Source organism: Haemaphysalis longicornis, unplaced genomic scaffold, assembly GCF_048455015.1.
Source record: "Haemaphysalis longicornis isolate Haplotype H1 unplaced genomic scaffold, Haemaphysalis longicornis Haplotype H1 scaffold_12, whole genome shotgun sequence".
In the NCBI taxonomy this organism is placed as follows: domain Eukaryota; kingdom Metazoa; phylum Arthropoda; class Arachnida; order Ixodida; family Ixodidae; genus Haemaphysalis; species Haemaphysalis longicornis.
The window spans coordinates 110,082,987-110,096,908 of NW_027526225.1; the positions used below are offsets into that span (position 1 = coordinate 110,082,987).

At 50.4% G+C, this 13,922-nt stretch overlaps 2 protein-coding genes across 2 annotated transcripts; both read right to left on the reverse strand.

The window, feature by feature from the left end:
- Window positions 1–2,728: 2,728 nt before the first annotated feature.
- On the reverse strand, window positions 2,729–5,537 carry LOC144163224 (uncharacterized). The gene has a single exon (XM_077694083.1). The coding sequence runs from the start codon at window positions 4,310–4,312 to the stop codon at window positions 3,230–3,232; it is 1,083 nt and encodes a 360-aa protein (XP_077550209.1). The 5' UTR covers window positions 4,313–5,537; the 3' UTR covers window positions 2,729–3,229.
- Window positions 5,538–5,696: 159 nt separating this feature from the next.
- LOC144163226 (uncharacterized) lies at window positions 5,697–13,472 on the reverse strand. The gene is made up of 2 exons (XM_077694084.1): window positions 13,456–13,472; window positions 5,697–7,391 (listed from the first exon to the last, which is right to left on the reverse strand). Exon 2 carries the CDS (start codon window positions 7,219–7,221, stop codon window positions 6,142–6,144), a length of 1,080 nt encoding a protein of 359 aa, XP_077550210.1. The 5' UTR covers window positions 7,222–7,391; window positions 13,456–13,472; the 3' UTR covers window positions 5,697–6,141.
- Window positions 13,473–13,922: the final 450 nt, after the last annotated feature.

A 13,922-nucleotide genomic window follows, 5' to 3' on the forward strand; every position in this document is an offset into this window, starting at 1 on the left:
TGTTACCCCCCAGTAAGTGCAGGTGGTGGGACTGGCCTGCTCCAGTGAGGGATAAAAAAAAAAAAACTTCCATTCTGCTGTATGAATCGCTCATGCGTTCTGGTATATGGCCAGCATATGCAGACGTGTATGGACGCCTGTTTTTACAAACCCCGGACCAGGTTCTAACCCTGTGCTAATTTGCAAACAAAATCTGTAGTGTCGGAATCAGCATAATTAACTGTAAACAAATGTACTTGAAACATGCAGCAAAGCGTTAAATGTGCCTAGCTGTGTTTTCTGTGGAAGTTATTTACTAAGTAAAACTGTTGACCTGGATGGGAGCCTTCGTACAGTCGTCCAGAAAAGGTAATCTCGTTGTAAAACACAAAGATCAAAGCCGGCATCGCCATTAAAAAAAAAAACTAAGAAAAGAAAACACCGCGGCGCCGGTCGGTGGAAGTATTCCGGTTTTTGCGAGTGACTAAATGCGATCGCTGGCTGCCGTAGTTCCACAGGCGAGTAATCGCAAACTGAGTACGTAAATATGTGTTTAAGAGATGCGGACATGATGTTAAGGTAACAACTATGCTGCCGATATTCCCATACCAAAATTTTGTACCCTGCGTCACAGAATTTAAAATACCAGCACTCATTGCAGTTGACGAAAGAAGCGCTAACATTTGCCGCAACGACGCAAATAGACAGCCCGTGCGCACCGTATCAGAATGCGATGCATGCGCTGAACTATCGAGAGCTTGTTTCTGCGTAATCATAGAGCGCTGCTACGTACGTGGACGAATGTTACATCCCTGGGAGAGCGGTTATGCTTCAAAGAACAGTCTTGCCGCATGATATTCGGAAAAACGGGAAGAATATATTTTGCGCCGTCGCCGCTTCATAACCCGAGCCAAGCTGCAGCATCGCCGGGCATGCACGGTTTATAGGAAGCTCTCCATTGCGCTTGCGTCTACATAAACGTTACGGCTGCTGGCTGATTAAGTCTAGCGAGATCAACATATGCGCCATGCTGAGGGAAATAAACTCAAATTTTCTCAAATTACCACAATAGCTGTTTGAGCGTAAACAAAAAGTACTATAAGGTCGGACGAACCAATCACAATATTCTATTCAAGTGACGTGTTTGGCCCGACACTGCTGGCGGCGTCCGGCTCCCGAATGCAAAAGAAAATGACCGCCCGACACAGACTCGCGTGTCGGACCGACAAGTCGGACCCGACATGTTGGATCCGACTTGTCGGACTCAAAAGAAAACGGGCTTGATTCCGTCTGGGAGTTGCGCTCTCACCCGGTGGTGACCCTGGCCGCGAAATCGTTATAGCCTCGCCGCCATAGACGCATCAAAACAGTGAGCTGGGCGAGTTGGGTTCACGTTGGTTGGCGCTCTGTTTTGGTTCTCCTTCGACCTCCGTCCGTGAGTGTGCCTTTTCAAAGTTGAACGAAGAGCAATGACGCGTGAACGCAGGAAATGCCGCGGCAATGCATAATGAAGAAACCGAAATCCGAGTCAAGACATCTTTTGGCTTCGAAAGTCCCACTGTTAGGCAAGGTTTCGTTCTTCTCTCGACGTTTTTCCCAGTCGGTCTTGAGAGGGTATGCTGGAGAAACAACAAAAGAGCCTCGATAACGGGAGTTCCGTTTATTCGCCTGGTATGTTTTCCCGTATATCAAGCGCGCTTGCATCATTTATGAATAACCATGTGCTGCTGAATAAGCGACAGAGTTGTAGTGTGTTCTGGTTTCTCAGTAGTACTCCCGCTGTTTGCTGCCGTGACGCCTTCCAAGGATAGCTTCAGAAAGCAAACAGAACGCCTGCGTGCAGCTGTGTACCCTGCGGGTGTCCTCGTTTCTGTAGCGGAGGGCGCACTCAAGCACACAAAGGCTGAAACGTGCAAGTCAGAGAAAGCTGATAACGAGAAAGTAGCAGTGATTCCATGTTTGCATAACACGTCCCACCGCCTAAAAAAGATTACCAATCGAATAACTGTAAAAGTAGCTCTGTCTGCCCCTAACAAAATGAACCAGCTTATCAAAATGACTAACCCCTACCGCAAAAAGCCTGTAGTATGTAAAAAAACAGCATCAGACGCCCTTTGTAGAATGCGCGGTAGGGGTGGTATATGAAGTTCCGCTGTCATCCGCAAAGCAATATATCGGGCAGACCGGCCGATGTCTTAATGAGTGCTTGAGTGAGCACAGACGACACGTTAGCAACCACCGGGATGGTCATTTGTCTGCCCACTGCCATGACTGCGGCTGCGTGCCACTGTTTGAGTCATGCGTGGTCCGAGCGAAACATAGTCGGTACGAGAGATTATGGAGGCAGAAATGATTGTGAGAGAGGGGTAGACGTGTGTGAGCGTGCCGTCGTGAAGTTTAACAGACAAGGAGTCGGCTTTTCTTCGCATGGCTGCAACACGCGGGCAATGGCGGTGAGAGGGCGAAAAGTGTGGATGTATATTGATGTGTATTTCCAATAAAAACTAGCTGAAAGAAGCGCTCCGTGGTGTCTGTTCTCTTTGCTCGTCCGCATGCGCTATGGAGTTTTCTGCAATGAAAATATTAAGTTCACAGGCCTCGTTGCCGACGTCCAGAAACTTACAGAAATGTAAATCCAGATAAATACAACGCGTAACGTACATAATGCCCAGTCTTCCCACTGACACCGATAGTCCCTCACCCATTCAGCAGGTTATCTGCTTGTGGACGAAGAGAAGGTTGACAACAATGACTTTTGTTTACACTTTATTGAGCACTTAGATTTTTTTTTTTCAGAGTACAAAACGAAAGGCCCCAAAGGTGGACGGAATGAATAACGACACCGGTCATTAAGCAATGAATGCAGCTGCTTATAACAAATAAAACAAATCGTTGCTTGCCTGCATGTTAACAGGCTTTCGGCGCGGGTAGAAAAAAAAATACGCTTGTTAAAAAAGTTCGCGACATGTGCTTAATAACGTCCACACATTTGCACAGTTATCATATTTAGGTTTGCCGGCAAATATTAACCCAGCTTGCAAGGCATGTGCTTCACAACAATCATCCAAGCGCACAGTGAACGTATTTAGGTTTGCAGCAAAAAACAATTACCCGCCTTGCACATTTTCCACGCGCTCGTTCAATATTATAGGAACGACGATCATGCCACAAAAATAGAAGTTATGATAACATAATGTGTGCGTTGAACAGACACTTATAGCCCTTGGTACAGCCAAGCCAATCCGGAAAGTCAGTCCAAGCACAGCTCCTTGCGGACGTACTTCGACGTTTCCTGGATGGCGCCGGCTTGGATGAGGCCGTGAGCCGTGTCTAGGACAGTGTCCCTGATGGGCCTTGGCTCCACACCGAGAACCTCTCGCATCCTCCTGTTGGAAAACTTGTAGACCTTTCCGACACGAGGGTACAACATCTTGGCCGATTTGTCCACACAGCCCGCCAGCCAGACCCCGATGTCGGGAGCCGTCAAGGACGTGATGCAATAGCCCTGCCCCGACAGTTCTTCTCGAAGAATCATCGCGATGTCCTTCAGCCAGGCGTTTCCGGAATAGATGATGTGCCGCTTCCCGGCCGCCTCGGGGACAATCAAAGCCTGAACGTGAGCCTTGGCCACGTCGCGGACGTCGCACACGAAGACGTTTACCCGCGGAACGAGCGGCGTCGACTTGTCCAGAAGCCGCTTGATCACCTCCAGGCTAGTGCCGTAGGTTCCGTGCAGCGGCGGACCGAACACGAGCCCCGGGTTGATGGTAGCGAGCTCGAAGCGTTTCTCCGCCGGCAGCGTGTCGACGAATTCCCAGGCCGCCTTTTCGGCGAGGACCTTGCTCTTGGTGTACGCGTCGACGCCCTTGAACTCCACGTCGGTCCAGTCGTCTTCGTCAAACTCGCGTTCGGCCGGAGTGTCGACTTCACCGTGTACGGCAAGGAGAGAGCTCGTGACGACCACGCGCTTCACGGTTCCAGCTTCCGAGGCGAATTTCAGCACACGGCGGGTGCCCTCCACGGCGGGCCGGATCAAATCATCCGCATTCTTGGGCTCGACGTTGGGAAACGGAGAAGCGACGTGCGCCACGAACTGGCACCCATTGACAGCTTCGGCCCAACCTGCATCGTCCAACAGGTCAGCTTCGACGAGTTCGACCGGGTGCCGAGCTTCCGGGCAGCACGTCCTCAGCGGTTCGGTCTTGCGATCGTTCTTCGCGTCCCGTACCGTTCCGCGGACGCGGAAGCCCTGTTTCAGCAGAGCTCGGACCACGTGGATGGCGATGAACCCGGAGGCTCCAGTCACGAGAACCACACCACTTGAGTCGGCCATCAGAGCTGGCCGCAGGCAACAACAAGCACAGAGGAGTCGATATCGCTACGGTCATGCACTGGGTATCGCAGTGGGCTGTCAAAAGCTGCTTCTGGGTCGCCGCGCAGCCGAGTCGCCAGTCGGGTCGTTCAATACGCCGCATCGAGCGCGTCGCAATACTCCGGCGTGGCCCTAATTACCTTGCCGGTGGCGGCACCTGCCTCGGTGGCACGATAGAAAGAGGGGCGGAAAAGCGGCGGGTCGCGGACCGCGCCACCTTCTGATCCGTCTGAGAAGCGACGTTTCGACGCGTTCTTCAAATGCTCCGGACTCTTCAGACGCCGCTGTGGGCCGAATTAAAATCCGCACCGCGCCAGGCTTCGTTGATTGAACATCAGCTGGTTCAGCACACCGCTTTTGTGACTCCAAAGACCAATCACCGCCTGGCGAAGCCACCCGAAGGTGTTTCGCGTGGAAATTATCGCAAGAGTTGGGGCTGTATCCGTAGCTACAATTCCACCATATCGTCCCAAATAAGTGTGATAAGGGTAAAAAGTAACCTTAAAAGCCGATACTAAGGCCCGGTTTAGACTGTTGCCACACTGTCGTAATAACTTTAACGAATGACGTCATTTGACGTCTTAGCCAACCGAACTGACGTCTTAGCCAACCGAACCGTGTTTCTTTTTTTTTTTTTTTTTTACGACCATAGATCACGATACGGCTGTTGCCTCGGTAGTCCGAACATAGCCTAACTCACGACGAAGGAATTAGTGTCCCTTTCGCAGCGATCTTCGTTACACAGTAAGGATAGAAAACAGGGCGCGTCGTGCGGCAAAGCCAACTTTCCCGTGCATGTTCTGTAACTCGCGTTCTAACGCACAGATCCTTAAAAATGCCCCACACATTTTGCTACTAAGGCTTCCCAAAAAATGTGCTCAGTTTCACTCACTACATGCAATCCTTTCACAGTGGAGACTTGACTGCTGACGAGTACAGTTACGGAAAGTTGCATTACTTAACTCATACACCACGCATCACCAAACTGTTTAAGCAGCGTTAGACAGCCAAGGCATTTCAATAACGGTAAGGAGTTTTGTCTATTTCGGTGCCATGTAAAACCGCTGTGAAATTGATTTTAACAGCGCGTGTTTGCCCTCGAGCATAAAAATATAACAGTAAGAAGTATAGCAATGAACAAATCAAAAGTATACTAAATCGCAAACAGAGCGATTATGAGCCAGTTTCAAGCACTGCTTTGGTAACCTCACGACGGACACGCGGTCATTTCGCGCGTTCAGAGAATCAACAAAACTAATTCCGCACAAAAATCGAAATTAGAATAATAAAGAAACAAAACAGGGAATCTACTGATCCGCTGGTCGTTAAGATATTGATGACAAGATTGTCTCGGTATTATTTCTTTTATTTTGCTATGTTCTTGTTAAAAATACGGCGCGAAGGCGAAAATATTTCGGTCGCAGCTTTGGTAATGAGATATATCTTACGCCGAAGAAAACCGAAAGCCCAAGAAAGGCTGCTCCCCAAAACAAATCTAAAAAAAATCGTCCCTTGCTTGGCTTAGTTCCGGCGCGGGTAGATAAAACGCTTCGGTTGCAGAAGTTCGCGCATGCGCCGGACAACGCCCACCTTTGTGCGCGGTTACCATATTTCAGTTTGCCAGCAAACGTTAACATCTTACGCATTTCCCACGCGCATTTGTTCGAGCCTGAGCAGTGACAGTTCCATCGTAAACCGCGATTGTGCCAAAAAGATAGTAGTAAGGGTAACATAGCAGCACGTTCAGCAGGCACTTATAGTCCTCGGTACAATCAAGTCAGACGGTGATGTCAATCCAGGCGCAGTTCCTTGCGGACGTACTTGGGAGCTTCGTGGATGATGCCGGCCTGGATGAGCCCGTGAGCGGTGTCCAGGATAGAGTCCTTGATGGGCCTCGGCTCCACACCGAGGACCTCCCGCATCCTCTTGTTCGAAAACTTGTAGACTTTTCCGACGCGAGGGTAGAGCATCTTGGCCGACCTGTCCACAAAGCCGACGAGCCACAGCCCGATGTTGGGAGCCGACAGGAACGGAATGTAGTATCCCTGCCCCGACAGTTCTTCCCGGAGCGCCATGGCGATGTCCTTGAGCCAGACGTTGCCGGAGTTGATGATGTGCCGCTTCCCGGCAGCCTCGGGGACAATCAAAGCCTGCACGTGAGCCTTGGCCACGTCGCGGACGTCGCACACGGCGAAGTTCACGTACGGGATGAGCGGCGTCGACTTGTCCAGGAGTCGCTTGACCACCTCCACGCTGGTGCCGTAGGTTCCGTGCAGGGGCGGCCCGAACACCAGCGACGGGTTGACGGTCACGAGCTCGAAGCGCTTACCCGCCGGCAGGGCGTTGACGAAGTCCCAGGCCGCCTTCTCGGCGAGGGTCTTGCTCTTGGCGTAAGTCTCCAGGCCTTTGAACTCCACGTTGGTCCAGTCGCCCTCGTCGTACTCTCGGTCGGCTGGAGTGTCGACTTCGCCGTGCACGGCTCCCATGGTGCTTGTGACGACCACGCGCTTCACCGTGCCAGCTTCTGAGGCGAACTTGAGCACCCGACGAGTGCCCTCCACTGCTGGGCGTATCACGTCGTCCGGGTGGTTGGGCTCGGAGTTGGGAAACGGAGAGGCGACGTGAACCACAAGTTGGCAGCCCTTGACGGCCTCGGCCCATCCGGCGTCGTCCAGCAGGTCAGCCTCGACGAGTTCGACGGGGTGCTCGGCGTCCGGGTAGCAGGTCCTCAGCGGTTTGGTCTTGCGGTCGTTCGTGGCGTCCCGTACGGTGCCACGGACGCGGAAGCCCTGCTTCAGTAGAGCTCGCACTACATGGACGGCGATGAACCCGGAGGCTCCAGTCACGAGAACCACGCCACTGGAGGCCATCGTGAATGTGCGAGTCGGAGTTTGACGCGGGCGACGAGCACAGAGGAGTCGGGATCGCTGCCGACGCGCAGAGGGGCCAGCGGTGAACTGTCAAAATACCGGTTCTCGGCCGGGTCGTTCAAAACGCGGAAGCGAGCGCGCCGCCCTAGTTTCCTCGCCGGTGGCGGCACCTGCAAAACAAGGGAGGGAAGGAGGCGGAGGAGGAAAAACGGCGATTTGCGGGGACGCGCCGCCTTCCGATAAGTTTGAGAAGCAACATTTTGGGGCGCCGTTTTCAAATCTTCAACGTGGGCGTTACCAGGCTGCCGGTCGAGTGAAGAATCAGGTGGTACGCTAGAAGTTTTTTGGGTTTCCACAGAAGGGCCAAGACACTTCAAACCTGTCCATGACGCCAAAAAAGCGCGACGGTGCGTTCATTCGTGCCCGCAACTACATTTGCGCCATTTCACGAACGCCTACTGTCAAAAAAAAAAAAAAAGCTACAAGCATGATTTGTGTCTACGTCATTATATAGATAGGTTGTACTGACGTCACTGCAGCTGCCATGTTGGTGACCTGCGTGCTGTAATCTTACCTGGCACTCTTACTTCGAGCAGTGTTTAGATTGATTGATGGTAGGGTTTAACGCGCTGACGCAACGCAGACGATGAGGCGCGCCGCAGTGGAGGGCTTCGGATTAATTTTGACCCCCTGGGGATCTTTATCGTGCGCCGAAATCTCGTACACACGCGCGTTTTTGCTTTTCGCCTCCATCAGAAAAGCGGCCGCCGCGGCCAGCAGTATTTAGAGAAGCGCTCCAGAAAGAGCGGTGGTGACGTCGTGCGCAAACCATATAACAATTATGATTTGATGTCCCAAATTATAATTTTTGTGGGGAGGCTGTTAGTGCAACCTTCGCCGAAATAGTTAGTAACCCCAATATGATCGCGGACAGAACACGCCATGCGGCACACCATGAAAACTCATACCACGCATGTTGGCTAATGCGGCTCTAAAGCTGTGTCAACTTTCACGCACTTAGTACACAGTGAAGCTGTAGTAACTTTACGGGAAATGCCGTCCGCTGTGATTAGGTAAGCTTCGATCGGGTGATATACAGTTACGGAAAACTGATTTAATTCGTTCCTACACCAGCCATCGCCAAACATGCTTAAAGGGGCCACGAGGACAAAATGCAAGTTTGATTCATTAAGAAGGTTGTTCGTCCCGATAACAATGATATCAAATTCACCGCGAACTTCAAACTAATAATGGAGACAAAAAAATGCGCGCCAATCCACCTTGTGGAGGTGGTCGGAAAGCGAAGCTGTGAACGACACCCACAACGATTACCCGCGCGACGTCACTTGAATTCACACACGTGGCTCTACGAAGAAAGACAAGTGAAATGCACTCAACCGCACACTTCATTACTTCAAAGAGATAATCTTTGCTAAGGTTAACTCAATGCATGATTCATGAACGGTGGCTGGTTGAGTTGTATTAGTGAAGTACATGAGTAGAAACTCTTTTTTTATGTAAAATTAAAGGAGCCATGAAGAGAAAACACAAGTTTGGTTCATTCAAAAGATTGTCTCGTTAGAATCATACTGACACCACTTTTAACGTAAACTTCGCTCAAATAAGCTACATAATTAGGAAAAACGGGAATGGTCATGCGACCCACCAGCTCATTTCCCGCAACAGAACCTATGTCGTCACATGAGCTAAGCTCTGCGATTGGCGGAGGCTGGCAGAAGCAGACGCAAATTAGGTAAACTTACAAACTAGACGAACGAGCGATTTGCGCTTAAATTTAGGGCACATTCTTTACAAAGCAATAAGAATGATGGGACAAACAGTGGAAGTTACGAAAGCACATGTAAACATAGAAGTACTGATGCGTTCTGCTGTTCGTACTGCGCACAGCATGCTTGGTTTCGCTGCACAGCACTACGGGGCTTGGGGTTGTCTCAGACGACACTGGCCGATTGACGCAAGCAACGGTGTCTTACGTGACCCCATTTGTCGAGCGAGCATGTTTCAGGGAACGAATATTTTCTCCCAGAACAAAAACAAGCCAGGTTTAAATGCGGGCAAAAACAAACCAAACGCTTGCCACGGTATGGTGGCGCCATCTAGGTTACGGAACGTAAAGAAACGCGGGAACAAACCAACACCGCTGTACAGGGTGAAGACAACCTTTGAACGGTCCCGTGCCGCCGCAATTGGGCCAACGGGCTCAACGCGTTATTCTTTTCGTTTCCCACGAGACCTAGCAACGCGAAACAGACAATATGATTCAAACTTCTTCAGTAAACCGCGTTGCGGCGATAATTTTAGCGCGGTTTTGACACAATGACTTGCTTCGGCGGCGAGCGAGCAACCGAAAATGGCGGCGCCAGCGTATACGTGTCTCTACCCTGTACGGCGGATGCGTGAATGAAGGTACTCTAGGTTGCAGAGCGGTCGGTTTCAGTGATGTCACTTGGGACCACGAAAACGCACGATTGAGCGGGAAAATCAAAATTTTAACCTAAATTGTTTAATTTCTCAGTGAATAAAGCACCGTTTGTATCCGGACAAGCGCTGGGGGCGCTATAAAACACGAAATCTTTCGAATAAAACCAACTTGCATTTTCTCTTCATGGCTCCTTTAAAGGAAGCTCAAACCCGGTTTTCGACGAACTCTAGCGCATACGCAAGGCGTGCATACGGCCGCGACACGTGCCGTGGGCTGAGCGCACATCAGCGCGAAAGGTCGCGTGACGCTATCACGAGGCATTCAACGAGAATGCAGGAGGTAAACCCGCAGATGTGCTCGGTGAGGGCACCGTCTGCCTCCCCCGTCTCCGCGTGGGCTCGTAGCTCAATCGGTAAGACAACGGGCTCTTGCTCCGTTCCTCTATTCCTTCCAGGTTTGTTTCCTGGCGGTGCCAGTAACTTTTATTTCTTCGCGGAAGTTTTCTGTTGACACCAACGGTCGCGACGGAACCCTTGGGGGGTAGAGGTAAAAAGCTTCGCTTTGAAATGATGAAGCAGTGGTGACTCCCCAGCCACTTGCCAGTTATTAATCTATGACGTCACACAATCTCGCTTGTGCGATTGGCGGCGGCCGGTCTCAGCCGCCCCCAAGAAACATGACTGGGAAAACCAGTCCTGTAGTCTTGTTTAATCGTACCGCTTGAACACTAACGTACAGTTAAACCAATGTCTTTGGTGCTGCCCCGTGACTCCTGGCCACATAACGTCACTGTAGCACGGCTAGGTCAGCTGGTATACCCCCAAGGTAAGCGAGAATTGCGTCACTAGCGCCAATTTGTCCCCTGGTGCTTGGTAGGTCAAACTGCCGAACCAAAAAACAACAAAACATCACTGATGTTGCCATGGCAACGCTTCGTTGATGCACGAGGAGGCAACGCCGTGCCACTTGTCGTCTGCTATCGTCGTCTGCTTGTCGTCGATCTGCAACGAGCGCGACTGTCTTTGTGTGCCGCAAGCGGGAAACAACACCGCTTGCGTTTAACACGAGCCTGTTTTATGCCCGGGTACACCAAGATTTCACTCACGTCATATCCATCACGGAAGTGACGTCGCCAGAGAAAGTGCCATTGACGCTGCGGAGCCCGGACTCGAGCCCACGAACTGATCGCCTCTCGCCACAACGGGAGGTACAGGTCCGCGCAGAAGTAAACGGAGCACGGGAGCGGTGGCCGAACTGCATCGCTGCGCCGCGTATGGGCGCCGACGGGAACCGCGGAGCGCCGGTCGAAGAGTGTGTTCGCAATGCCCCCACCGCCCTATCTGATATGTTTAATCGCCGGTCTGCTGGCGTGTCATGCTCGGCGAGACGGTCTTCAAAAGGCAGCGTTGTGCTATAGAGGGGAGCTGGTTGCATTTCCGCTCGCAGGCATCAGCGGTGACTGAATCCGCTGCTCATGAGTTGGGCGAAGCTGCGCGCACCCGCAAACGTGCCTTGTTGCGCGCTGTAAAGGGCGGCATAAAATTGCAGGCCCCTGCGGTTTGGCATAGCATGTCATAGCGATATAATTAATTGTAAGCCGGCAACAAAATTGCCATGTACTATATAGAAAGCACATTCAAATAAATTTTCCTTGTCCGGAAAAAAAAATCTCCCTTACAAGATTTCTTCTTTAATTTTGAGTTTGTCCAAAGTTATTGCTGTCGGTCAGTCCTGGTGTGTACTGAAGAAAAAAAAAAAAGAAAATGTCCATGCGGTTGAAATTCTGTATTAGATAACACCGTAAAGAATAGGTAAAATCGTTGCCTGGAATTACAACGGGCCTCATACGGCGTATATTTTGTTGTCGCATTAATCCTTGCTCCCATTGACGAGGATAGCCGTCATGAGATCTTGTACAAATTAACCGATTAACAGTATGGTTGCCATCGGCCATGAGGACTAAGCACGTCATCAGTAATTTTGGGGCCTTGACGGCGCTTTTTTTGCAAGAAATTGAGGTCATGCGGTGAAGCCAACTTTCAATTCAATGCGGAGTTTTATTTAAACCTGCAACACTTTCTTAAATAATATAATGTGCTCGTTAAAAATAACAACGTCGGTTTTAATGCGACAACAAAATATGCGCCGTATGAGGCCCACTGTAATAGCGGGCAACGATTGTACCTATTCTTTACGGTGTTCTCCAATACAAAATTTCCACCGCGTGGACATTTTTTATTTTCCTTTCTTCAGAACACACCAGGACTGACCGGCTACAATAACTTGGGACAAACCCAAAATTAAACAAGAAATCTCGTAAGCAAGATTTTTTTTTCCAAACAAGGAAAATGTCTGTGAATGCGCTTTCTATATTGTACATGGCAATTTTGTTGCCGGCTTACAATTAATTATATCGCAATGACATGCTATGCCAAACCGCAGCGGCCTACAATTTTATGCCGCCCTTTACGGCGCGCAACAAGGCACGTTTGCGGGCACGCGCAGCTTCGTCCAGCTCGTGAGCAGGGGATTCGGTCACCGCTGATGCCTGCGAGCGCCAATGCAGCCAGCGCCACTCTATAGCCCAGCGCTACCTTTTGAAGACCGTCTCGCCGAGCATGACACGCCAGCAGAGCGGCGATTAAACATATCAGATAGGGCGGCGGGGGCAGTGCCAACACACTCTTTGACCGGCGCTCCGTGGTTCCCGTCGGCGCCCATACGCGGCGCAGCGATGCAGTTCGGCCACCGCTCCCGTGCTCCGTTTACTTCTGCGCGGACCTGTACGTGGCGCTCTACCCACTGCGCTATGAACAGAGGCGTGAGCAGCTCTACGAACACGCCTTGTGTCCTTCCTTATGACTAATTCTAATGATTCTGCCGTCTAGGAGAGGCGAAGCGAAGTAGCGCATCATGACGCTAACGAGAGCCGACAGTTGGCGCCTCGATGCCAGCGGGGCTCCGCTGCGGCGTATTCCCATGACCGGTGTGTTTCAAGCTGATGTTTCTGTGCATGTCATTTTTATTTTTGTTGTCCCGGAATAAACCGGCTATTTTTTTGTTTCTTGCGTGTCGGCGTCACTTCTTCTGGCGGGGTGAAGCTCGTGAACCCTTCGTACATGAAGGAGGTTCCTTTAACATTCTACTGCTCCTGTGAGGGCACCTTTCACTTTTGTGTTTCACAGATTCCTATGAAAGAGGGATCAACCAGAATTTTTTTCTTTTCATATTGTGTTGCTGCTGCCCATCTTGTTTCTGACAGCTTTCAGTTGCTAATTTGCTTCGACTCTCAGCACGTGCACAAAACATTTGTTTGAAAATCATTACTCACACTTCTAGTAACATGGAATGCAAGCGATCAGCTGCTACGCAGATGATTTTGGGGCTTCTTTCGTGTTAATAAACATTCAAAGGTGGTAACGTCACTATAAGAAACTGGTCGTCGGAACGCTCTAAAGCTAGACCAGTTCGTCGAAGAAGCATTTAAGCACATTCGGCAAACATCATTTGCAATCTTTCCTCTCATGGAAAAAAAAGAAAAAGAAGAGCACACCAAAGCGATACCGAGGCGAAATTTCCGTCTGCGCGTCCGCTGGCATCAATCGGCTCATGAGAAACTGTCGACAAGTAGCTTCACATACTTACAACATAACTGAAAATGCGTCGTATCAAACAAAAAGAAATTCACTGTAAAGCAACAGCAGAAGATTTTTCGGTTCGCGGTACAGCTTTTTTGATAAGGATAGCGCTTGCTTCTTCATAACTTAGACTGAATAACGAAGCGTGCTTACCTGCCGTCCACTGAGAAGGGGAAAAATTTTGCTGTGCCATTCCTCCCCGAGTTGTCGCACCACACAAGAGCGCAGCACACCTCCCTTTTATCAGTTTCTCCGACATTTTGAGCCCGTTCGCACTCACAGACACCAAAATTTTCACCTTCATGTCATCATACAAAACTTCTACACGTGCACACAGTGAACGCGGGAAGAGCAGACGAACAGGATGGCAGCAGACGAGATAAGAGCAAAAGCGCCGCCCGTCGGCGCAACGAATGAAGCGACTAAATAAATAAATAGGGTGTCAAAAAAAAAAAAAAGAAATAGCCAAGAACACATTTTATTTCTTCACATAGTAGCATCACTTTACTTTATCCCTGGGTATGTTGGAAAGATAAAGCCGCATATGCAAAAGTTGCTGAATTTTCGCTTGGCTACCAGCGTCACGGCGACACAGGGGGGTAAAGCGAGCTCCGAGACCG

Coding starts and splice junctions, on each gene's coding strand:
- LOC144163224 (XM_077694083.1), bottom strand. CDS start 4,312: ATGGCCGACTCAAGTGGTGTGGTTCTCGTGACTGGAGCCTCCGGGTTC.
- LOC144163226 (XM_077694084.1), bottom strand. CDS start 7,221: ATGGCCTCCAGTGGCGTGGTTCTCGTGACTGGAGCCTCCGGGTTCATC.